We start from the raw sequence: 26,751 nt of genomic DNA, 5'->3' as shown, positions 1-26,751 counted from the left end.
CAGAAAGGCATAGTGATCCTCTTTACCCGCAAGCACCATTTTGTGTGGAAAATGTGGCAAGCTACTTACGTAAATGATGATTTTTGCAAAATGGCAGCTGTAAATATAGCCGCATTCTCACATAATTAGAACCATGATGCCTGTCATTTTGTGTAAATGGAGCTATTTATGATGCCTTTTGCAAAAATTGCAATATACGTAAGTAGGTTACCTGTGTTTTCTATGCAAAATGGCAGCTTGCAGGAAGAAAAGGACCTGCTTGCTCTTTGGCAGGCACCAAGAGACCATGTGGTAGCTTGCCTAGTGTGCCAAACAGGGCCGGGTAAGTGGCAGGGGTCTGGAGAGTGACACATGGGGTGGGATGTGTGTGGGGTCTCCCATCCCTAGTCCTGCCTCATACTTTTTAAAATGGGGAACCTCCCAAAATGTTGTGACTTGCCTTCCCCCACTCTGGTGGCAGCCATTTTTCGACTGACCATTCTCCCCATGGCAGCCATTTTGTGGAGGCACTGTCAACGCATTCTCAACATTCTGAATATTTCTGTGGTTCCAAAATGGTTGTGAACCCTTGGACTTTGCTGATCTATTGGCCTAGATGATACTGTTGAGATTCTGTGACTTTGTTATGTGACAATTACGCATTCATTCAGTGGAAGGACAAATAACAAAAGGGACAGATGGAATGAAATGACGGGTGAGTAGCCAGAAGGCCGGTGTTTTCCACACTTGTGTGGTGCTGCCAGGATTTGGCTTCCGCCTCCCTCCCCTTTTTACCTTGATGAAAGTGACAAGGCCCCCATAGAAGAGTGCAACAACGAAGAGAACCATGAAAGTGGAGACTTTGTTCCAAACGCCATTGGCATCCTCCAGTTCACTGTATTCATATTCTTTTTCATTGCGAATGTCGCACAGGGCAAAACCCATGACGGCGCAATCCCAGGAATCTGCAGTATGGGTTGAAATGGTAAGGTTACTCCATGGAGAAAGGATGGTTTTTTTTTTTTAAAAAAAATGAACAATTGTGTAATGTATGTATTTATGGTATTTTGATATTGCCCATCAGTCAAGACCTCTGGGTAGTTTACTGAAGTTATCAATCATTAAAATGCCAATTAAAATAAAACAACATAAACATCTACTCAAAACAGTATCAATAAACAGAAAGCCAGCAGAAATCAGGGGGACAAAAGCTCCAGATCAGGATAAAAACGAGGAGTAAGACAACAACAACAGAACACACATACACACATACACACCACGACCAGCCTCAGAACGAGCAAGCGGGAAATGATCAGTGCAAAAGATCTAAAACGCATGAAAAACAGATAACTCAATGGCTTGGGAAAATGAAATGGTTTTCTGCAGAGGCTGAAAAACTACAATGCAGGTACCAGGAACCAAGTCACTGTGGGAACACATGGACCTCATCAAAATCAACCATGTTCCTAGAACCTCTTTGGTGCATTGCATCACCGTAAAGTATGGATTTTGTTTGCATGGAAGCTGTACCTGTTTATTAGATCAGGGCACAAGATACTAACCAAAGAAGGAAGAAACATCTTATTGATTATTACTTTAATGTAAAATTGTAAGATACACAAAAAAGAGAGAGATAACAGATGTTAAAGAAAATCCCATCTTAAAGGGATTTAAGAACAACGGAAGGGGCAAATGGAGAAGTCAAGGAAGTGTCTTTGTAACAAAATGGATTTATCTCATGGTGAGTACAAGCAGCAAGATGTTGTTTTTGTGTGTGATTTGTTTTTTGTTTTTACCAGAAAAGGAACTGGTTCTTCTAGTTATGATGTTTTCAGAGGAGATATGGGCTACCAGGCATGTATAGGAGACTCCCATCATCCACTTGCTTATGGGGACTTCAAGGATGCTCACTAAGGAACACCTTTGACTTTCATGATCACAATTCAAATCATGGGCTTCATAACTCTTAGCTGATATCTCTTCGTTCGCCTCCTCCCACTTCAGAAAGATTTCTTCAGGGTAGAAGTCTCTGGCTACGCACACCAAGGTTACATTTTGGTCTTCATTGGAGGACTGGCGCTGGAGGTGGACTTTGGGGAGCTTCATAGTGCCTGTGTAAGAAAAGACAGCCAAATGATCATAGCCCAGAACAAAAATATGTTGGAATCTAAAGCTATGGGCATATCAACATGAGGGGTTTACAGTGCAACCCTATGCATGTTTAGACAGAAAGGAAGTCTTACAACTTATAGCATCCCCCAGTGAGATGAGTTGTAGGACCTTTTTCTATCTAAATATGCATGTGCCATTATAAAACATGACCAATCCTTCTCTCTTCCTAGGGAAGCCTTGGAACAGTATGGTTTTCCTTCGTAACTGTTAGGGTGGGTGAAGGCCAGGGCTCTTGAACATACTCTAAGCACCTTCATCAAGGTACAACTCCCAGAATATATGAGAATTAGGGGCATAAAACAACCACAAGGTATGTCCTAAGATCAGTGGCTTTAAATTTATGGAAGAAACTGAGAGCTTGCTCCATGTTATCTGATATTAGCCATTGCCTGAATCAGCATTATGAGTTGGGCCACTCATGCAACTCTGTTTTCAGCTACTTTGGTGTCTTTCTGAAGTACCCTGTTCCACTTACGATGCCTCCTCCCCTCAGTCTCCTGTAAGTCCTCACCATTCCTTCGGTCAAAGTCTGCTTTAATTTCTCCTTGGTTGCTAAGGATGCTACAGGTGAACTTGGCACTGGCTTTCCATTCAGTCAGATTCACCCAGAGTTGGCTGTAGATCCAAGGAATGCTGTCGTTTTCTGATAAGCGCGTGGTAGTCACAGCATTCACGTTGGCAGGCTCTCCGTCCATTGTCCAACTGACTGTTGAAAGGGCGTTGGCATTCACAAGAGGCATCTTGCAGGTTAGAGCTGCACTTTTGTTTAGGAAGAGCTCTTCGAAAGGCGGCGATTGCATATCGATAGCTGTCTTATTGTTAAGTGATGGGACCATTCCTTAAAAAATAAATCATTATCAGGATGAGCTGGTTTGGGAGATGTGCTTTCTGCAATGACCTACACTGCTGGCTCAAAGTGGTATACTTTACTGCCTAATCCCAACTCAACCTATTTTATGCTAGAACAGCCCACGATGCTTAAGTGAAAGACATTTAAGAGTTGGATGATGAACCCTACCGACAACAACCAATCACTTTCCTCCAGTCTATCCACAGCCAATCATTACCACCTCAGTTTCTACGACCACCAGCAAATTGCCACCATCGTTCTTGATTGCTACAGAACTTATGTGTGCAGAGGACAGGGTTTCCTACTCAGTGTTTAGAGTAGTTGTGTGCCTCCTGGCACCTTATATAGTATTACTTAATAACTACTGCCTTCTATTTCTTGTGCAATGTGCAAACAGCCATCTCTGCCCAAACACCATAGACAGAGCTGTTTTACCACCAGAGGTAATCTCAAATAACAATAGTTTTAAATGCAGGAAGATGGGAGTCATGTTATTGTGTTCATTGCATGTATGTATCAGCCTTCATTGTGCTCAGAATTGTGGATGATGAACAGCCAGACCTGACAACTCCTCCCTAGTTGCTGTGACTCCCATAATATTTGTCCTATTCTTGGCAAGGGGAGCACCCAGACTTACCATTCAACTTTCTACTGATGTTCTCCATGACTGTTAAGGACTCATGCCCTACCTCACAGGTATAGAGGGCTCTGCTTTCCCATTCAGAGGCTGGGACTTTCAGGATGCTTTGGGTGGTAAAGGTGTAGCTTCCAGCATCAGCTATTGGAGGCCCTGTGATATATTCAGAGCTAGCAATGCTGCTGTTGTCCTTCTTCCAGCTGACAAGTATTTCGGCTGGGGAAAATCCAGAGATCTCACACGCCAACCAAGCTACAGCTTGGATGGTTGGTTGCATCAACTGGGTTGGTGATGGGATGACCAAGGAGAGAGATGGTGCTTTAATGTGCTTGGAATCTATACGGAAGGGGATTAAAATAGAAATGATGAAGGGTGACCTTCAATGAGGAGTTAAAAGAGAGATGGTGACATTGAGACAGTAGTGAATCATACTGTTTGTATAGGAGGGATAATCTTAAATTTCATGATAGACACTTCAAAAGCTCTATGTCTACCAAGGGTTCCCACTCTTTTCTTGTATGTATGAGGTTTAATTTGTGAGTGTTGAGTGTTGAGGAAAAGGCATTCCAGACATTTTCCTCTGTCAATCAATGGTACAGAGAAAAATCCTTCCTTCCTTCAGAGTATTCAAAGGCATGTGGTGCTCATAACCCATAGTTCTTCATTGATGGCCCACGTCTTCTGAAATCTTCCCTCACCTTTGTTTGTTTTGATGCTCTGCTTCAGCTTTGGAAAGAATGAGCAGGAATGAGAAATCACGCACTGGACTTCGCTTCCAGAATCCCAGTCCTGCCCAGTGATGTTCAACTGGCTTTGTAAACTCTGGGTTTGGTTTTCATGGGTCACGATGTTTAGAGTTTTGGCATCCTTGGTGCGGTTAAGGTCATTCACCATCCAGGTGAGTTTGGCATGGTCCAGCTGATATCCCACCACAAGGCAAGTCAAGACTGCTGTCCTTTGCAGGAGTAGTCCCTTGAGAGGTGGCTTCACGAGGTAAAGGCTGGGTTTGGGGATGCTGTCTTTACATGCTAGGGGAGAGCGAAAGAGAAACATTCCTCTTTATGATGGGCTGAGTTACGTATTTAGAGGGAAGAGATGGAGAAATGGAGCACCAAAGAGAGTAGAAAGGGAACTGAGGGAAGGGGGTTCCCCACCTACTCAGTATCAGATTGAAGGGATTCCAACTAATTATTCCATAGTGGTAGTGAAACAGATCATTTTACCTTTAAATTGGATTTAAGTCTATAGCGCTGAAATTCTCAGAAGTAGTATGCCCAGCCCAATATCAGACACAGACTGGGACTGCCTACTGGTGGCTTTTCATCCCCTAGAAGTCTGGTTGTCTTGGATCGAACAGGAAGTAAGGATAAAGGCCTAGCAGGTGAATACTGCAAGGATGTGAATTCATATTCCGGATGGAAATGGGCTAAGAAAAGAGAGAGAGAAAGAGAAAGACACAGAGAGAGAGAGAGAGAGAGAGAGAAGAGAGCGCCGAACAATCACCTGTGCACTTGCTGATTTTGCTTATCTGGGTGTTGTTTGTTCCAGGTTGGGTCACTTCGCAGCTGTACTCATGTAACTTGTTCCACTCCTGTAGAGGCACTGACAGATTGCTGGTGGTGTAGAATTGGTCACCATTACGCTGGGTGTCTTGCTTTTGGACCTTTTGAGTCTTCCCACCACCGTTCCAGATGACTTTGATGTTCTCCAGGGAGTAGCCATAGATGGAACAGAGCAAAGTGATACTACTATTCTTTCTTAGGTCTGTGATGGGGCAGGATGGGTTGGCACTGAGAGTCAGTGTAAGGGCTGTGGGCATAATCCAGTCTAAAGAAAGGAAGGAAGGAAGGAAGGAAGAAAGAAAGGAAGGCACCTCTTTTATTCATGTTTATTTTATAAGATAAATGTAGAATCCTCAGAACAGATCTACTGAGTTTAGGATGAAGTCACCAGTACTTCAGACACGGTATGTAATTCCTTTCTTAGCTTTGCATCTCAATTTTTCACCATTGCTTCTGCCCGTGACTCATCCACTAGAACAGTTGTTAGAAACTCACATCTTTGCCTCTAGTCTTAATCTCTTTCAGCACCATCCAGTTCTACAAGATGTACATGGTGCTATGACAGTTCTAATAGAGGACTTCCCATCTAGCCCTGTCTATAACTGTTTGGCTTCATGTTTAAAGAGTGCAGAAGATTTAATCGGCCGAGAGATACAGCTCAGCCATTCTGGTGACTTAGTGTGTGGCCTAGGGTCCTACTTCACCTTTTCGGGAGATGGTCTTGACCTCACGTGAATTTGTTTCCTTATGCACCACCACACAAGAGTGCTCCGCTTCTTGCCATTGAGCGAGGGGGATCACAAAGAGCCCGCTGGCCCTGTACGTTCCATCCACCATTTTTTCTTCCGTGAATACTTCATTCTTGTTTTGCGAGCCGCCGTTCCACTGGATGGTAACACTTCTGGGTCTGTAGTTTGACGCAATGCATTTTAGCATCATGGTTTTCTTCTTCCGATCTACTGATTGCAGGAGTTCCACGGTAGGTGCTTTAGACTCAAAGGGATCTGTGAAGAAACGGCCATTATACGTTGCCATAATAACAAAGGAAAAAAAGTAGCATCATAAGGTGAGCTAGGAAGGCACCAATTTACCTGGCGTAAGGAAAAGGAATCCCTCAGGAGCATAAGCAAAAGAAATGAAGGTGTTCTTCATGAGTCAAGCAAGGTGAACAGCACACCAGGACCCTTTGTGTCTTCCCGGAGAAGGCAGTAGAAGTAGCTGTTGCTGTGCAAGAGGTGCAAGAAGCCGACAGAACTGAATTCTGAGAATGCAAGAGACCAGCTGGGGCCTAAAAAGCAGGGAATTGTGGTACTCAGCAGTACCTGGGGTCCTTTGGTAAATGAAATTAGAGTTGTGCAAGAGATGTAAACTTACTGCAAATGCTGAGACCATGGAGGGGGGATGGACACCCCATTTTCCCACCCCGCCCCAGCCCCCTGGGAAAATACGGAAAGTTTGGTGGAATTATGCATTACATGCAATACTTACTTTCTTTGCAAACCTTAACGTATTTTAGTGCTTTAACAAAACAAAATGTATAATTTATGGCATTTCTATGTGATGGCATATATATGAAATTTTCAGAGCAATCTGGTGCTTGTTTACTCAGAAGCAAGTCTCATTCTGTTAAAGGGAGCTTGCTCCCAGGAAAGTAAGCCAAGGATTGTGAATTCCAAAGGATAAATGCCTTAGCTTTGCGGCAGGGTGTCTGTTGCACCGTTGTTTGAGCAGAAAGGTGACCAGAAGAGAAGGCTTGGCTCCAAAACGACAGCAGAAAAAGGGCACTTCCTTCTCCACATTAGATCAAAAGCTATTCAAGGAGAAGGCAAGAGCACAAGGAATGGACTGTGACACAGGCTTGATGTTCTAACACTGTAGATGGTCTTGTATCCAATCTTCATGTACATTGTGTATGTCTTAAAAATCAGTTCAGTCATTCCGAAAGATAAAATATTTCATAGGTGGTGTTTTCTGCGTTCCCCAAAATTTCATTTTTAACCTATTGGAAAAATGGGGAGGGGGAGTCCAAGGGAGTGGGAGGGGGGAGGAAATGGACCCCTCTCCCCCCCCCAGTTTTTTTTCTGGTTTGTACTGGGAGCTGTAAAATGCTTGGAAAGCCCAGGAATGGCTGTGTGGTGGCACAGCGTCGATGATACGGCCCTGCTGCAATCGCACACCCACCTCGGGGTTTGCTGCCAAAGCTGTGGAGAAAAAGAGTTGGGGACTTTACCCAACTTTTTTCTCCAGAGTAAGGTGAGGATGTGCAAGATGGCATCAAGACACTCCCAAATCCTCACTCTGGAGTCGCAGTGGAGATGTGGCTATGCAGTGCCTGGTGTAAGGCGACCTGGGATTGGTTGCCTTCCACCAGGAAGAGTTCGGAGGGTTCTGAGTGACGCGGCGCCGACCTTGCACCAGGAAGACACTCCCCAATTGTCTTGCCTATTTCTTTGATCTGCAGAGAATACCCCCATGGTTGTCCAATCTTTGTTCTCAGTTCAGAAAACAAAAGCATTTGCAGAGATTGTTCCCCCAAAGACTCACCAAAACTCACTAATGTGTGAATCAGTGTGAACATGTGTGTGAATCACTCCAAGTCTTACTGTCCAATAATCCTCAGGCAAACGTGTGAACTGCTTCCACGGAAAAGAATGGGAGTGAGGCAGGGTGGAATAAATGCTCTGTCTGTGTTGTTTGGTTTTGATGGCTGTTTTTGAGCACACAAGTGATTACCAGAATGATTTGTGTAATGGACATGCATGTGTGACCCTGTGAATATCCTCTGGCTTGTACTGGCTTTCAGAGGCTAAGTTTCAACTTTAGACTGTGGGCCAGATTTTAGCAGACGTTTAATTGAACCTAAATTATACCCAGATTTCAATGTTGTTATACTTTATGTGACATCCCATGGTGCCCACAAAGGACTCGCCATGACCCCCTTTGCTCAGGTCCAAGTGGGTCACCATCCCAATCTGTGCCTTGGTTCTTGGTACTCATGCTTTTCTCCTTGTGAATACCCATGTGTTGTAGTAGCAACACTGCATCAGTGCAAGACAAGGGCATGCAAGCACCATTGGTCCTACTGGAGATGATAGGATGGGTCAGTATTGATGCTTCTCCATCCCTCCTGTTCCATATTCTTGGTCTACTCTTTATTTATTTATTTATTTATTTATTACATTTTTATACCGCCCAATAGCCGAAGCTCTCTGGGCGGTTCACTTCTCTGAATCCTGACAAGGCTTGTATGCTTCAGTTTCCTTGTCCCATACAATTGCACTGGTGGCTACTTCTCAGGCATAGTATTGCACTGGTGTAAGACTACAGCGTGAAACACTGGAGTGGCAAAAGAACCTTTGTGCTGGATCCTATCCATTTTTTGCCTTATTCTTTACAACTGAACTCTTCAAATGCTTGAACAAACAAATAAACACACACAGCAACATACATATAGACACGCTCAACAAACAGGCCATTTCCCAGTAAGCAAACCTTTTCCAACCACTGGAACAATATCTTCTAGCCATTGCTAGATATTTTCTACCAAAGAATGTGTAAACTCTTCCCATCGGAAGTCTTCGCAAGGGAAGAAAGGGGTGGGAAATTATGATTCTTCCTCCTGATGGTTACAACTTTAGAACCCACCTTGGAAGATCCACTTACCAATGGGTACATCTTCACTGGCAGTGATGGGCTCTTCAGATGAGGAATGGTGGACCACACAACTGTAGCTGCCCGCCTTTGGCCGTGGTTCATCTCGGCCAATTTTCAGGATGCTGTAAGTAGAGTACACATCCCCGGCTGGTGTCGCATTCCCATTCTCAAACAGCTTTTCGTTCAAGGGGATGTTATCCTTCTTCCAAGAGATGCTAATTTCCATGGGGGAAAAACCACTCACATCACAGAGGAGAATCAGGGCCATGGGGCTCTTGGGTGAGGGGGCGAGGTTAGCTCGAGAAATGGCAATGGAAGGCTTTGTGGATCCTAAATTGAGAAGAGAAGCGAGATATAGCAGAAGCACAACTGTGGATGTTTTTTTTTAAAAAAAAATCATTCACATGCCCTTCCTATACAAACAAACAAGACTGGGAATGAAAAGGGGGAAAATTGTATTCGCCTTGTACTAGTTCTGTACTAGTTCTAATTATGTTAACCAATTATGCACATTTGAATCTCTCTTCTTCAGTGTCCTTCTTGCGCTGATAACCATAATGGCATTTTCTGATGAAACCTAAGCTTGTATTTATTCCATGCCCTCAAAATAGCCCATTGTACATAATGGTTATTAAATTCTACATTAACATAAGTTTTGTCATACCACAAGTAACCATACACAAATAATGTTGATGAAAGGGGCAGGGCCTGGGTGCAAAAGCCGTTCCCTTAAACGCTTTGAGCACTCATGTGTTTGGAAGGATCCCTCAAGAGGGTTGTGATACCACTGACATCAAAGGAGCCAATTGGGACTGAGAGCCACGCTTTGCAAATAGCATTGACCTCACTCTGAATGAGCAATCTCTCACTCGGAATGGACTAAGACCCACCTCCGTTTTGAACTTCCTCAAAAAACCATTGAAGAAGGAAGCTGCTGCTGAATATATTCATGCAAAGCATCCTCCTCACCACTTAGACCTAACTACAGATTACGGACGCAGCAGAAATTCGAGACGGACAAAAATGAGTTCTGATAGTCCAACCTGCAGAATCTGCTGCAGACCCCCCTCCCCCACAAGCCAGGCCTTGCGCAGACCATAGACTTTCAGATTTTCTTAATTTTTTTTTTACTTTCCCGAAATTCACGCAAATTTATTTGCAGGAAAATACACATGTTTCTGCTAAGGCAATTACCATACTGGAAAAGAGACATGGGAAAAAGTTGAATGGAATGGGGGACAATACGCTAAATGTTATGGACGTTCTTATTGGATTATTTACGTATGGATGAAATAACGAGTGAGAAACTCAGTGTGGATTTTTCAGGAACATTCTATGAGTAGGACCCATCAGCTGCCTTGCACACCATTTACGGTGGAAAAGCAGGATATAAACCAACTGATTAATAAATATTTGAAGTCTCATGGTGATGGGATCATTTTCTCCACTCTCTCAAAGGCTGTGGAGAAAATGATATTCCATAACCAACCCTGGTGGAACATTTTCTAGGTGTACACTTCAGCAGGAGCCATTTCAGAAGTGCTACAGCTTGGTGGTAGAGTACATACTTTGCATGCAAAACGTCCCATATTCAGTGCCTGACATCTCCAGGTAGAGCTGGAAAAACTCTTGTCAAAAACCCTGGAGAGCTTCTTCCTGTCAGTGAAGACAAGATTGAGCTAGATGGACCAATGGTCTAACCCATTCTGAGGCCTCTTCCGGGAAACGTTTCCTTCCCCGAAGAGCCTTTGGACAGGAGATATTTCTATCTTTTCTCAGTCACTGAGTTCTCCAGGTTTATTATAAAACAGGGATTTGAATGAACAAGCCCCCGGTCAATTATTTCGCTCAAGTCCTGATCATTACAAAGGGGTCTGCAGAGGAGAATTTTTGTCCTAATTAGAAAATGTATCTATGCATGTGGGTATATATAAAAAAGAGCCATATAAAAACATGTTCCTCCCAAAGTGTATGATGGCAAAAGATGCTTTTTACTCTGTCAGTAATGTACTCACGTGGGTCCTTTTGGATTGTGACTTCTTTGGTGTCTTCTTCATAGCAATCTCCGGCCACTTTGCAAGCGATTTTGGTCCCCTTCTTCCATTGCTCCAAAGATACCGGGTGGATAGCTATCACGTTCTGATTGCCATTGGCATCTGTCTTGACTGTGCTCTTCTGACCACCAGTGCTGGGCCTGCCATCCACCTGCCAGGTTATTTGGGTGTTTTTGAGGCTGGGACCAACCACAGTGCAGGTGACGGTTGCTGTCCTCTCAAGCAGCTCTCTGTAGGATGGCTTGGTGATGAAGACGGCACGTTGACGCATTGAACTGTAGCAGGCTGGGGAGCATCATGCCAAGAGACATGGAGCAGGAAATCAATATTTGAAACCAGCAATACTCTTGAATATTTGAGAAAAGTTTTGAGCCAAAACCCTACACATGGTTATTTGCACATAACTGTCTTTGAACACAGTGAATCTTACCTTCTCAGTAAGCATGGAAGGGAATGGGCTGTAGGTCATTTTTTAAAAGTAAGAAAACCAGATAGCAAATGTGATAAAATCGTGTTTCTAAAACGCCTTTTTATAAAAAATAAATAAAATCATTTCTAACATGTATGTGCCATTTTATTGTAACTTCTTTGACACTGAGAACCCCAGAAGCAGGACATTAAGGCAATGACCTTTTCCCCATTTATGCACTCCCAGACAGCTGCTGGAGGTTTTATATAGCCATCATGACTAGTTGCCACTGAGAGGCATTTATTCATCAAGTAAATTCGTATGCAGCCCAAGTGGCAAATGTCCTTGGAGTGGTTTACAATCATACAAAAGAGAAAAAACCTCCCATGAATTTTAAAATCTCCTTCTAAAGCCATACATGCTTGTTGCAGTGAATTCCGTGCCGTGAGAAGAATGACTTCTGTCTGTCCTGAATCTCGTACCATTCAGTGTCATTGAACGATCCTGGTATTACGAAAGGGGAAAAAAATCTCCACTTTCTTAATGCCATGCATTATTTTGTAAAACTCTGCTATGTACCCCATGTAGCCTTTTTTTTTGGTGAACTGCCCAGAGGGCTTCGGCTATTGGGAGGTATAGAAATGAAGTAAATACACAGTAAGGGCCGGTGCCAGACTATTTTGCGCCCTAGGCAAGGTGAGCTACTTTCGCCCCCTGAAAAAAATGCCAACTTGGATTTTTAAGAACATATGTTTCCTGGGAAAAATAAAAACAAAACTTGAAACTGCTAAATTTATTTTAAAGTGCAAGAAATACGTCATGCCAATTATAGCAAACAAATTGGAAAGGAATGTCTAGGGGTCTAAAATACATTATTTAATAGGAATATCACCTCCAAATCATCCTCCCCAACTCACACGTGCGCGCACACACACACTCAGCATCACTCACTCCAAACAAACACATGCATGAACACATGCATTCACTCAAAGACCCCATGCACCCTGTTCACCCATACATTCTCTCTCTCTCTCTCTCTTTTCCAGGCATGTTCCGGAAGTCCGAATGTGGAGCTACCCTGCCATGACACAGGCTCTGGACACCAGGCCTGGCCATGGCTACTCCCTGCTCAAGCCAAGCACCACCACTTGATATGCCTGAGGCAAGGGATAAAAACCACCTTCCTCCAAACTATGTGGAGAAAGGGGTTAAATGGAGAAGGATTTCAATAATAAAATAATGCGCTGTGAATTATATGTGCTGAGGTGAATTATTGTCAAGAGTGGGTGCTAAATGTATAAACTTCAGATGATAAATGCCAAACAGACATGTGGGATTTTTGTGGTAGTTAAAACAAAATGATTAAAATTTATTTTAAAAGTTCACAAGCTGTGTTTCAAATAAAACTTTTAAAAACCTTTTTGAAACCTTTCATCCAATCCTTTCACCTGTTCACAAACACGCTTTCCTTTCTCTCATACAATCACTCTTGAGCTTTCTTTATTATCAGTATTGTTTAATATACATCAACTGTGTGCACACCACACTCCAAAGACACCACTCTCTACATTGAACCTCAAATTCTCCAGACCCAAGTACTCTAAAACCCCAAGAGCTAACACACAGAGAGCGCTAAAGACTCTAAGAGTACCTAAAAAGTCTCCTCAATCCCCTCAGTCATTCCCTTATATATCACTCCTCCCCATCCTCAGACATTCTAACTCCACCCACTCAGGCCAACATTCTAAAAAACACAGACTTACAAACTCCAGACATACATTGGGGAACTGACTTGTGGGGTGTAACGCCACACACCCCACCCCCACCCCAGGCTTCACTTCGGCTGGGCGGGCGCGGGGTGCCATCTCGCCCGCCGAGGCCCAGCTGAATCTTCGGGCTGGCCCAGCTCACAGCCAACACACGTGAGTGCTGTGCCATGCCCGGCGCCCCTCTTAGCTTGGTGCTCTAGGCAGCTGCCTGAGTGGCCTCTATGGTAGCACCGGCCCTGTACATAGTTTTTCTAAACTTAAAAGCTCCTAATGTAGTCATGCCTCATACAGAAGGTGTCCCATCCCCTGGATCGTTTGGGTTTCTGTACCTTTTCTAGCTTTCCTTAATGGGGCAACTGGAACTGGGCAGATTATTCTAAATCAGTGGATTTGTATAAGGGTGTTAAGATACCGACAGTTTTTATTTTTGATCCCTTTCCTAATCAACCCTAGCATCTAATTGGCCTTTTTGCCAGCTGCCACACTCCTGCCTCTGATTTCTCTCAGACAGAGAAAAGCTTTTGTCTCTGAACAACAGCTGATCAGAGACAAGAGCTTTTCTTGCTGGTGGCTGAGAAAGGGAGGCTTTTTCAATGCTCAGCAGGGAGAAAAAAAGCCCTCTTTTCCTTGATCAGCTACTGGTTGGAGGTAAGAGCTTTTCCAAGCTAAGAGAGGGGACAGGGCCTGGGCCAGTAGCTAGTGGACTAGATGGGAAAATTCTATAGAGGGAATCCAGTTTGTGGTCTGGAGGTCCGCCATGCCTGCTCTACACTGTGTCACACCGTTATTACCTTTTCATTCAGCACCCTTGTAGCAGTATAGTTGTTTTATAGTTTTATAGTTGGATTTTGTATCTAATCTGTTTTTATGCTTTTAATTTTTTTTATATCAGAGTTTAATGCTCAGTGTTTTATTTTGTGTAAACCACCCAGAGAACTTTGGCAATGGGGTGGTATATAAATGTAAATAATAATAATAATAATAATAATAATAATAATAATAATAATAATAATAATAGAAAAAAGCCTTTTAGTGTAAACTTTAAAATTGTGTATCGAAAATTACATCCAGCCTTTCCAGTTGTCAGCATGTAACATTTTAAGGAAGCAAAATTTTAAATTGCACTAAGGTTACATAAAAACGGCAACAAAATATTCAAGCAAGAGAGCCCAAGTGAAAAACTTCTGTAACACACATTAAAATGAATAAATAAATGGGCTGCTAAAAAAGCATGCTCCAGTGCACAGTCCGACCCAAGCCCATATGGCTATGTCAGCGCCACTCATGTGGGTGGAACATGGCAAGATGTGTGAACTCCAAAAACACTCCACCACCCAGATGTGTGGAAAGTCAATGGCAAGTCCTCATGAAGTTCATAGGTGAAGAACAATGATTGGGTACCACTAAGTCCGAAAGTACAACCTGTGAAAAACCTGTGTGAATGAAGGATGTCAGTCTGAGACTCAACAGCTACTTTGTAGGAGCAGCTTGTCTGCTCTGGGTTTTCCTCTTGCTGATGTTGCCCAGATGGACCTGCCTAGCTCACAACTCAGCTTTCCTGTTGACATTCAGGTGAGCCCCTGAGAACAATCCACCCTTCTTGCCCATCTCTTCAACTCCAGCCACCCATCACCCCCTTATCTGGAGAGCAGGCGTCCCTCACCTTGGCACTTGCTGGTGTTCTGCGTGGTCACATTCAGTGAACGAGTCACTTTACAGGTGTAGAGGTCCCCTTTGTCCCAGCTGTCTTTGTTGATGTTCCGTTGGACAAAGCTGAAGTAACCACCGCTCTTGTCCTTGCCAGTGGCCAACGTCACCTCTACTTTCTCTGGCTCTGCTTGTCCATTCTTCAGCCATTCCACGCTGGCTTTTCCAGGGCCAAGGCTCTGAAGGACGCAAACCAGCTTCAGGATGGAGTCTGTGGCCTGTGCATCACAGTCGGGGGTTAAGATCTGAACTTGGACAGGCTTTGGGGGTGCCCAATTGCATTCTGAGAAAAGAGAGTAGGAAAATGTTGCTGACCGTTGGAATATATATTATTCATTCACTGATATCATGTCTTTTTACAAAAAGTATCTAGCATAGCTTTCTTAAAATCTCTCTACTGTGCAAAATTTAAAACAACAAAAAACTCAAATTCCAGAAAGAAACTGATGAAGAAAACCTAAGAGCATTTTAAACAGCAGCAGAGTACACAATAAAAATCAAGATTCCTGAAATGGCCCACTTAAATAAAACTGTCTTCACCCTCCTGTCTAAAAGCAGGCAATGGCCGCATTAGAACACCATGATAGTCAACAGTAGGTTAATAGTCCTCACAATTTGTTACTTTGTGGGTACACCCCACACAATCAGAGAAATGACCAACTGTGAGCTGGTTGTAAACAACTGTGAGTAGATTATTAATGCACGGTGCATTGACAAACTCATCCTCCACCCTCCCTCCTCCTGTCAGTCTTCCCACTTGTATCCCATCATTCCTTGCTGCCAAAAGTAGAGTTCTGCCAGCTTGAGTAGAGTGGTAGCCACCATTTTGACTGCTCTTGTAGCTGATGAAAATAACCAACAGTGCCCTCCACATGACACAACAACCAATGGTGGTTTAAAGAACCCACATCTGCCTCCAGCCACATACACCTCCGGGTCATTCTGCTCCTCCATTGCCCACCACACTCTATGAAACTTACGCTTGGAATCGATGGTGGCCAAAAGGCCATCATTCTGTGCGCCTCCATTGGACTGCTGTACAGTGCAGGTGTAAGGCGTTGTTTGGAAGGTCGAGAATGGGACTGTGAGCCGACTGGTGCTGAACCACCGATTTCCTTGCTCTTGTGCTTCCGGGAATTCCTTTTTTCCTGGCTCGTCAGGTTGCCATATGATTTTTGAAGTCCTTGTGGATGATCCAGCAAGCAAACAGCCAAAGGTAACGCTCCCCTTCTGCTCCCTGATGCTGGAGTCACAGCAGGACAGCAGAGGGAACACGGAAGGTGTTTCCTGGGTAGCTGTAGGAAAGGAAAAAAGGCGGGAGGTCATGGAGAACATGAGAAGACCTTAAGTGGTCTAATGCTTACCCTACAATAGTCATTACAACTTAGAAGCCTTTGGGGGAACTTATTGAGACCCTTCCTCGCTTCTCCATGGCACACTTTCCTAGAGCAGGGATGGGCAACATGCAGCCCCCTGTGGCCTCCCCACTGAAGTGCCCCCAACTTCTCCAGAAGTTTTTAAAAGAAGAAATACAGCAAAAAACGCATCTGTAGTGGCTGTGGGGCGCCCAAAAGATTAAATTTACCTTGGAAACCAGGTCATTTTAATTCTTAAAGTATTATGGAGTGGTTTTATCTCCTCCTCCTCCTCCTCCTCCTCCTCCTCCTCCTCCTCCTCCTCCTCTTCCTCTCTCTCTCTCTCTCAAAAACATTGCCCTCTTTTTGGGGGGAGAAATCACATTTGGGGTCTTCGGGGAGCAAAAATGGGGCCCTGGACCTCCAACAGTTACTGAACCTTTTCCTAGAGAATGATATTCATCACCATCATCGCCACCACCATTATCATCGGGTGATTATTAGTAAATGCAATTGCACATACTTACATTTCATCGTCGTTGAGAGGTTGAGCCTGTTCAGACAACATGCTAAACCATGGTTAGGCCACTAAGCCTTTGCAGCAAATGGTTAGTAAGCATGTTTAAACTGTGGTTATGTAGCCACCATGTTTAGGAATGGTTCACACGACATGCTAAGCTGTAATATTGAGGTCAAATCTTATTCTTATTTCAGTCTAATCTTAGATTGATACCTAGTCTATTTCTCAGGTATATGATCCCCCTAACTACCTGCATGCCTATCTCAGTTCTGAGCTGGTCACTTCATTTACTTTTGTCTTCAGCACATGGCTTGACTTACTTGGCCTAGATTAAACTTCACTGAGGCCACCACAAAAAAAGTTGCCAGTGGCAGTTGGTAAAGCTCTACATGGCCAATGGCACATCAAAATCTCAACCTATCAGCTTCACTGCTCCCCTTCCTCCGCTGTCCAGGTTTGTTAAGCCATCCCGTCTCCTTGCTTAAATTGAGAGTGTGCCCTAGAACAAGCCCAAGGCCCAAGGGTTCCATATTGCTGCACAATCAAGGGAAATAGTGTAAATACTGAAACTGTGTTTCAGGGAAGCGTGTCTGCTATTACTGATCTTCAGATTGTGAAACATCTGGTAAACTTCGGTGAACCCCACTATTTCTCTGAGCCTTGTTTGAAATCCAATATTTAGATCATTCAAACCTAAGAGTTATGGTGCCTTAAGACTAGGGGTGTGATGGACCCTCCGATCCACTTCTCTTCCAGATTTGCAGCTTCCGGATCGGGTCTGCTCTGCCTATAGTCCGCTCCGGTTCGCTGCGAAGCTCCAGATCTGGATCGGAGCTCCACTTTCCCCCCCATAGACTTGCATTGAAATCCAAAAAAGCCTACAACTTTAGTGTATGTTAATGTTAGAAACCTCAAACTTGGCACCATGATAGCTTATCCATGTATACACATGCATGCCAAGCCTCAAGCAAATCCAAGACTCCCCTGATTTTCGGGGAATTTTTGAAAATCAGACACCCCATTTTCAGACATGGGATTTTCTCTGACATTTTGACAGATAAAAAACTTTGAAGTGGGCACCCTCACAGATGCCATCTAGATCCACATTCATGGCAAGTTTCAAGCAAATCCCATCATCCCCTGATTTTTCGCACCCCAATTCAAGTCCCATGCTAGAACTCTGTCAATTTTCACATTAGAAATGTCAAATTAGGCACCATGACATCTGATGCATGTATACAAATGCATGCCAAGCCTCAAGCAAATCCAAGCCTCCCCTGATTTTGGGGGGATTTTTGAAAATCGGACACCCCAGTATCTCAGGGAAGCTGCAGACAGCTCAATGGGCTTTATTCATGGCCATTTCAAAGGAAATCCCAACATGCCATGAATTGGGGAGTAGGTAAACCTAAATATGAATCGTCTTCCACACTTGAAAAATTTATTTGGAACTTCAAAAAGTCTAAGTGAGCGCAGGAAGGACTTATCCCCTGAGTCAAAGCAAGACACACACAAACCATCCCTGCGAGGCGGGCACAGAGAAGGACAGGCAGCACTGGGAGCAAGCATGCCAGAGGCTTGTGGGGTTGAACCACAAAGCCAATCATGTAGTACAGCTCCCAAGCATAAGGCGGGCAGAGAGGCAGGCAGAGATATGCCATAGATCTATGGGGAAGTTAGTCCCAGCAGATACCCCACCACAGCAGCACCCAGGGGGAGGAGGGAAGGCAGCCAGGCAGGCATGGGGGCACAAGGAAGTGACCCAAGGATTGTTTCAAAGCCAGCAGTAATGCAAACCATCCCTGCGAGGTGGGCACAGGGGAGGAGGACTGGGAGCAAGCATGCCGGAGGCTTGTGGGCATGAACCACAAAGCCCATCATGTAGTACAGCTCCCAGGCACAAGGCGGGCAGAGAGGCAGGCAGAAATGTACGACTATGCCAAAGATCTATGGGGAAGTCAGTCCCAGCAGATACCCCCGAACAACAGCACCCAGGCAGAGGTGGGAAGGCAGGCATGGAGCAGACATTTCTGGGGGCACAAGGAAGTGAGCCAAGGATTATTTCAAAGCCAGTAATGCAAACGCTCCCTGTGAGGCAGGAGCAGCACAGAAATATGCCTGTTCTTTTGCATCCCATAACTAGGAGGCTAGGAGGATAAGAGTAAAGCTTTGTGATCCTTGCTTCAGAGTTCATTGACTGCATTGTGATCACAGCCATTATTAAACAACAACAAAATAATAATGTTAATAATAGCAGTACTAATTAATATTAATAGCAATAATAATAATAACAACAACAACAACAACAACAACAATAAAGAGTTGAACCACTATGAAAGCCTGCCTGACTTCACTGAAGAGGAAAAGCCAGGAGAGCTTGGGGTATGGGGTGTATAAATATGTAATAAATAAATAAATAAACAAAGGAGGGGTGGAATTAAAAGCAGCAGTGTTGCGGAATAAACAACAAGAAGATTTTTTTTTAAAAAAAGGCTATGTCTGTCTTTTACCAGTAAGAGGAAAGTGGACATGCCCAGGGGGAGGGGGATATGCCAATTTGACTAGCCCTAAGTAAGTACCAGTCTTTAAGAAGCTACCTGACACTTCAACTCATGACAGGCATTAGCTTCTCAACTGTTTAAGCTTTGGAGGGTTCGGCTGACCCTCCAAGGGCAGGAGTGTGTGCACTGGGCACATCCGCATGCCCTAGGGGACCTAATCCCCTTGCACCACATCTATTCAGTTGTTCACCAAGATTAGGGTGGGTAGCAGAGCTGTGTTTCCTATCTGTTATTTATTTGCTTAGTATATGATTTCAGGTTGTGTTTGTGCATTTGGTGGGGCTACTGTTTAAAAAAAACACTGGGAAAAGTCCGTTCAGAGACTAAAAAAGAAAAGTTTCCCAGTATCCCAAGTTACTAAGTATCCTGTTTTGCTTATCCCCCCCTCCAACTTTGGGATTGGAGGATGCTTCATCAGGTGATCATGATTGGAGTTGAATCTGCCTCTCAGCACTTCAAAAAAGTACCTCTCCCACTTTTTTTACCCTATTTTTAAAAAAAATTATAGCAAGCAAACCGCAGCACGCAGGGTGCTGAAAATAGGCTCAAAATGACCCCCACCCATGACTTTCTAAGCACAGCGAGTTTCAAATAGTTAGCTTGAAAAACAAAAAAGTTATCCACTAATGTTTTCTGCAATGCAATCCTATGGGTGAAAAAATCCAAAACGGCGGGTGGATCGCTCCGCGAAAAGAGGAGCACTCCACTTATGGTCGCTTCTCTTTGCCATGCTTCTCCAGCCCCCTGATCCGCTTCGCCTCCGCCTGTAGGCGAGGTGGATCACCCCGGTTCACTGTTGCTTCTCTGATTCTAAGCGAAGTGGATCACACCCCTACTTAAGACCTCAACACATACATTTGCCTACAGGAGTCACAACTTTATTATACATATATCCCTTTCCCAGAAAAGAAGGCCGCACAACTCAACAGCAGGTTTCAATTCCCAGAACAGCCTCTATAAACACCCACAATTGCTTCTCGTAGGCTTTGGGCCTCAACCATTATACGTTTGGTGTCAGGAAATGCTTCAGAGAAACCAGGAAGGGGGTAGTTGGGAATCAGGATCCCAAGGAGATAGGATAAAGGGGTGATTGATGGTCAAGATCAGCTTGTCAACTGAGCTTTGATCATGACTTATGTCCTGACCAGGGAGAGTAGGAGCAGAGATATATGAGAATTCCATTTTGGGGGTGGCAACACAATGGATGCTTCTGGCTCAGCCTTCCAGATTTTGTTCCATTTCCCCTTCCGTTGGTGGCATCGACTCACTCTGTAGAGATTTGAGGGAATACATTGATTTAATTTTAAAAACGTGATGGCAATTTATACACCCTCCCGTCCCAGATCTGCCATTTGCACAAAATGTAATTTGTGCAATTAAAAAAAATTTTTTTTTGGCAAATGTGGCTGTGTTTTTAAATTATTTTTGAATTGCTCTTCTTGCGCCACTGTGCATGATTGCAAGTCTGCCTGTGTCTGCTCTGTGGCCCTGCAGCACTACATACCCCTCTTGTCATTATCCTTGTCAGTTTTTATCCTCTCAACACTACTCACTTTAGCCCATCAGAGCCATCTTCTGTACTTGTCAAGGAACTTGTCAATCCTAACCCCCACTTGCACTTGGGAAGTGATGCTGTGATGCTGTGACGCTTGCAAATGGGAGCTGCAGAAAGGGGGCGGAGTATTGATCTCTGCTCAAAGGAGTGGCTTGCAACTTGGGCAAGTGTGGAACGGAAAACAGGGCACCCCCAAGTGTCAAGTCAACTCTTCAGACCCTGAAGCTCAAGTTGATAAGAGGGTGATCTGTCAGGTGACCATAAGGAAAAGAGGTCAGGGCTCCTGGATCTTTAACAGTTGTATTGAAAAGGGAATTTCAGCAGGTGTCATTTGCATGCATGTAGCCCCTGTTCAATTCCCTCTTCATCACAGCAGAGCTTCAAGAGCTACACTAGAGCGACCAGATACAAAAGAGGGCAGGGCTCCTGCAGCTTTAACTGCTTTGATGAAGAGGGAATTGCACCAGGGGCTGCATGCATACAAATGATACCTGCTGAAATTCCTGTTTCTATACAACAGTTAAAGATACAGAAGCCCTGTCCTCCTTTTCATATGGTCACCCTAGTGATCTGTTCCCCTTTTCCCAACATGTCAGTGTCCTAATTGGACATCTTTCCCAGAATCCAATCACTTCCCCCTCACACCAATGCAGCCCACCCCCACTTACTGGAAGGGAAATACTGTAGAAACCTGTCTGGCTTGAATGGACTGGATTTCCCATCCTTCCACATCCCGAAATGGGAGAAGGTTGAAGCTTTTGTGTTACAGAAAGACGTTCTAAATTTCCAGGACTTAATGCTCAAGTTAAATAGAGCTTTGCACAAATGAATCTTGATATTATTACTTACAGTTGCATACAGGGAACAAAAACAGAACAAAAAAAGTTTGTATTTCCATCTTGTACTTCTTGACTCAAGACAGTATGGGTATGGAAGTTTGTAGATGGGCCATTGGACTGTCAGGGCAGAGGATGTTTTCTGGGCATTAAGGACAATTGAAGATGATGAGCCATAGAAACAGCCTCTAGGAATGAGCTGTTTATGTACTCTAAGATGAGGACTGGACATAAACATGGGACATGAGAGCTTTGGGTCAGACTAGCAGGTCCTCCACACAGGCCAGTAACTCCACTCTATGATTCCAGTTTTCAAAATGGAGCTCTCCCAGTTATAAAAGCAAACTCTCCACAAGACTAGCCAAGACACCAATATGCACTAGTTAAAGGAAGCCAGATTCTGACTGGACATCAGGAAAAACTTCCTGACTGTTAGAGCAGTATGACAATGGAACCAGTTACATAGGGAGGTTGTGGGTTCTCCCACACTAGAGGCCTTCAAGAGGCAGCTGGACAACCCTCTGTCAGGGATGCTTTAGGGTGGATTCCTGCATTGAGCGAGTGTGTGTGTGTGTGTGGACTCGATGGCCTTATAGGCCCCTTCCAACTCTACTATTCTATGATTCTATGTTTGTGGTGACTGAGGAATCTTTTCTTTTAATCTCCCAAATAAGCAGGGGGTGTGAAGTACTAATATCCTTGCAACATCTAATGTACACAGCACTCCCACTACCTTGAAATATAGTAAACCTTTATGGTTTTAGCTAGTTGAAGGCTGTGCAATAAATTGAATGACTTATTTTCTTCCAGATCAAACAGCAATTCGGGATTCAATCATAATTGCAAGTAGAAACTACAGTAACAGTAACAGTAATTGACAAGGAAGGCAATGTGTTGATGAAGAATATATATTTATTGCTGTATTGTATAGCAATCACAATAAAAAATGACAAACATTCTAGTCGGTACATATTGTGCAATGATCTTCTATTTCACTTGAAGTTAAAAGTGCAATATCCTCTTTATGGGTTTAGAAGAAACATACAATTATTCTTGAAATAAAATATGACTACTACAGAGATTCTGAAAAATACTCACACACATATACAAACAGAAAAGTGAAGCAAAATTGCACCACGGATCTAAGATGTAAACAGCGGGCCCAAAACTAGTTCAACTTACGTGGAACTGTACGACCACAATACAAAGCAAGATTAAAACATAACCTCCTCCAATAAATCTTCTCTTCTTCAAAGAGGATGAAGATGTCAAGTCCTTGATTATGTTGGTGCTGCAGGAAGTGAAAGACTGTGGAATCTTTTAGGCAAGTCGTTGCCCATGGTCAGAAGACCTTTTGCATTGCTATTTCACCTACAATTGGGAAAGAGGAATAATTAATGTTGCTATAGAGGAAACAAATTGCACAACTATCTACAACTTCACAGTTTCTCTGTTGCCCTGTGTAATGTGTGTTCAGAGGAGGGCAACCAGGTTGATCAGGGGTCTGGAAACAAAGCCCTATGAAGAGAGACTGAAAGAACTGGGCATGTTTAACCTGGAGAAGAGAAGATTGAGGGGAGACATGATAGCACTCTTCAAATACTTAAAAGGTGGTCACACAGAGGAGGGCCAGGATCTCTTCTCGATCCTCCCAGAGTGCAGGAATAACGGGCTCAAGTTAAAGGAAGCCAGATTCCAGCTGGACATCAGGAAAAACTTCTTGACTGTTAGAGCAGTACGACAATGGAACCAGTTACCTAGGGAGGTTGTGGGCTCTCCCACACTAGAGGCCTTCAAGAGGCAGCTGGACAACCATCTGTCAGGGATGCTTTAGGGTGGATTCCTGCATTGAGCAGGGGGTTGGACTCGATGGCGTTGTAGGCCCCTTCCAACTCTGCTATTCTATGATTCTATGATTCTATGTCTATACTTAGGTCATGAGATGCTGGTCTAGTGAAGTGAGGGGCATAGAATGTGAGGGAAGAGCAAGGGGAAAAAGTTGGTTAGAGTGGTTGAGAGAGGAGCTGGAGATGTAGCAGAGAATCTGAGGTGTGGTGGAGAAGAGCACGGAGAAAAGTCAAGGTAGAAGAGAAGTAAGCAGAGCAAACTTCAGAGAGTAGAGGATGGATGAAGAACATCAAATGGAGCATTGATAAGAGGTTGAATGAACTGGGAGAAATGTTACGATTGACAACATGTTGCATGTCCTTGGAGTTTGGCCTGGCCTGCTCTGTGATGACCACTGACACTTTTTCTCTCCTCTTATTTCTTAGTTCACCTGCCAGCTACAAGTGAATGTCTATTAGTCTAGAAAACATGGTCAAGAACATTTCACTTCAGTCCTCGCCTTCCTGTCCCATTTATCTTACCTTGATGACAGTCACAGTGGCACCGTAGAAAAGGCTCACGAGGAAGAGGATGATGAAAGTGGAAAGCATGGATAAGATGTTTTCGAGTTCTTCATCCTCGTCAGAGGTCATGACTTCATCTAGGTGGACTTTGAACAATACATGCAAGTCATCATTTTCTAGAGTTCGGAAAGATAGTAAAATCTCTATGTCGTGAAATGACACAGGGGAAAGGAGAAGGTAACACAAAATGGATGAGGGCAGTGAAACAGAGAAGGGAATGGGAAAGAAGCACTTTGGCAGACAACAGAGCACTGTTTTAGATATGCAACAAACAAGTCTTGATGCAAAGTGATTTATGAAGCTGGGGAGACACAGGGGAAGGAGATGAGCTGATTTAGTGTAGTCTTGTAAATGGTGGCAGATGGTAGCATTTCTTAACACCATCTTAAAGAAGGAACAAAAACATTCCATCTTCATGTTGACAGTATAGAAGGGCTGTAGAGTACTTTAATTATTTCCAAGTGAGTGATGAATTATTTCTTGGCTTCTTGATAACTCAGAGACACCAGAATTCTGCAGTTACGGTTTGACTGAAGGGTGCAAATTAAAGGACACCTCTCTCTCTCTCTCTCTCTCTCTCTGTGTGTGTGTGTGTGTGTGTGTGTGTGTGTGTGTGTGTGAATTCATGGCAATAGAATAGGCAATATGGTGTTAGGAATATGATGGGGTGTTGGCATACGTTTACTTCTTGGGAGGAGAGCAATGACAAATCTTTATAAAATAGTTAAGAGCAGAGACACCACACTGACAACAAAGGTCCGCATAGTTAAAGCAATGGTATTCCCCGTAGTAACCTATGGCTGCGAGAGCTGGACCATAAGGAAAGCTGAGCAAAGGAAGATAGATGCTTTTGAACTGTGATGTGGGAGGAAAATTCTGAGAGTGCCTTGGACTGCAAGAAGATCAAACCAGTCCACACTCCAGGAAATAAAGCCAGACTGCTCACTTGAGGGAATGGTATTAAAGCCAAAACTGAAGGACTTTGGCCACATAATGAGAGGACAGGATACCCCGGAGAAGAGGCTGATGCTAGGGAAAGTGGAAGACAAAAGGAAGAGGGGCCGACCAAGGGCAAGATGGATGGATGATATTCTGGAGGTGACAGACTTGACCTTGGGGAAGCTGGGGGTGGCAACGGCCGACAGAAAGCTCTGGCGTGGGCTGGTCCATGAAGTCACGAAGAGTCGGAAACGACTGAACGAATAAACAACAAATTGGCATATATCTGCTGTGCAGCTAGCTTAAAGAGTTGAAGCCATGTTGATGGGGCCATAGATTCTTTATGAGCTCCCATTCAACATGGTGCTCTTGTAAATATTTAGAGTCTTGGAAATAATTTTTCTCTGGGTTTTGATGGTTTTGTGAACTCCTCGAAACCATAAGGCTCCTTATAACTTGCAAATATGGCCTTTTACAAAACAGACTCTCAGTAATGTATTGACATAACTTTTTGGAAACTATGGGGCAAAAGTAGTGGTGTAGTATATTCTACAATGTCTCATCGATGGGATGGCATCGACAGTTTCTTTTATATATCACACATGGGTTTGGAATTTTGCAGGAAATGGACTTTGATAGAGTGTGGATGCTTATCTCCTGGTAATGTTGAGAGTTTAGCATTATATGTTGTACGTTTGAACATACAAAGGTTAGTATATCTCATATTATCAGAACTCTAGATGAAAGGGGTTTGCCCGAAGTCATCCGTGAGATTTGTGGCTCAGAAGAGTTGACTTACATGCTCAAGTAGTTTGAGCATGTAAGTCAATCCACAGAGTACAGGAGAAGTCTGGAATTACTAATTAATCTAAGCCAACTCCCAAATATTAAAGGAAGTTGAAATGAGTAGAACCCATGCATTTAGTCTTCCCAACATGGGATTGGGTTCTAGCTCTATCACAAGTCATATGGAAGTCACTTATGAGCTTGCCTGGCTCCCTACACTTTGCTATGGGATGGCAGGAAGGATGGGGGGTCTGATCCATCACAGTTGCTTTGCTGTATATTCCGAGAAGAAGTTGGAAACAGTATGGATGGTAAAAGACAACAGTTGTACTTTGGTGCCTATTAATTTTTCCTTAGATGACCTAATTAAGCATGAATGGAACAACCAAAGACAGTGTTGTCACTGTCAAGCACTCCTCTCCATTGGTTGCGCGAGAAGGAAGACTATATGGCCCATTGGTGACCTCTAAATGAGCACCTTCACTCCACACCTAGCTTTCTTCCCTTAACTGTGGCTCCTGTTTGAGTTGAGGCAACTGCAGTGCTTGGTTCCTGTCCATTTCCTCTAAGTGCACCCTATGGTCATGACTATGGAAAAGAAATTCCTAGATAAGCCTCTGTCAGACAGGTTTTTGGAACCAGATATGCAGTTTTAAGGCAGAGGATGAGAGAAGCTATTATCCTGGGGTGTTTTTTTTCATATTTTCTTTGGGTCTGTGAGTGACTGATTTTTTATATAAGGCTGGTGGAAGATTTGATCCGTTCAAGGCCAGAGGGGTGTGTCTGTATTTGTGAATGGTTTCAACAGAACAACCATCACACCTTTACTTTGTAGTAATGGGTGAGATGACCATTTGTGTTAATGAAGCTCTAGATGTTTCCATCATGGTGAGCCTTGCTGATGGACAAACTGATTTCTGGATTTTATAAAATGCTATATTTCTCAAATTATAGTTTAACATCCTTGTACTGAGAATGTTTGTTGACGGATATGT

General features: G+C 43.7%; 1 protein-coding gene across 1 annotated transcript in view; it reads right to left on the bottom strand.

Annotated features, from left to right (window-relative positions):
* Positions 1-642: 642 nt before the first annotated feature.
* LOC134405985 (uncharacterized) overlaps positions 643-26,751 on the bottom strand; it is a 46,581-nt gene continuing 20,472 nt past the window's right edge. Inside the window, exons 3-13 of the mRNA XM_063137212.1 lie at positions 15,774-16,088; positions 14,750-15,076; positions 10,870-11,193; positions 8,864-9,184; positions 5,905-6,204; positions 5,142-5,402; positions 4,337-4,666; positions 3,639-3,974; positions 2,663-2,989; positions 1,776-2,090; positions 643-944 (exon numbers count right to left, since the gene is read on the bottom strand). Of these exons, the coding sequence (XP_062993282.1) occupies positions 643-944; positions 1,776-2,090; positions 2,663-2,989; positions 3,639-3,974; positions 4,337-4,666; positions 5,142-5,402; positions 5,905-6,204; positions 8,864-9,184; positions 10,870-11,193; positions 14,750-15,076; positions 15,774-16,088 (3,458 nt within the window). The remainder of the gene's footprint in view (positions 945-1,775; positions 2,091-2,662; positions 2,990-3,638; positions 3,975-4,336; positions 4,667-5,141; positions 5,403-5,904; positions 6,205-8,863; positions 9,185-10,869; positions 11,194-14,749; positions 15,077-15,773; positions 16,089-26,751) is intronic.

Source organism: Elgaria multicarinata, chromosome 11 (genome assembly GCF_023053635.1).
Source record: "Elgaria multicarinata webbii isolate HBS135686 ecotype San Diego chromosome 11, rElgMul1.1.pri, whole genome shotgun sequence".
NCBI classification, from domain to species: domain Eukaryota; kingdom Metazoa; phylum Chordata; class Lepidosauria; order Squamata; family Anguidae; genus Elgaria; species Elgaria multicarinata.
The sequence above is the reverse complement of the archived record's forward strand: the minus strand, read 5'-3'. Positions and strand labels throughout refer to the sequence as shown.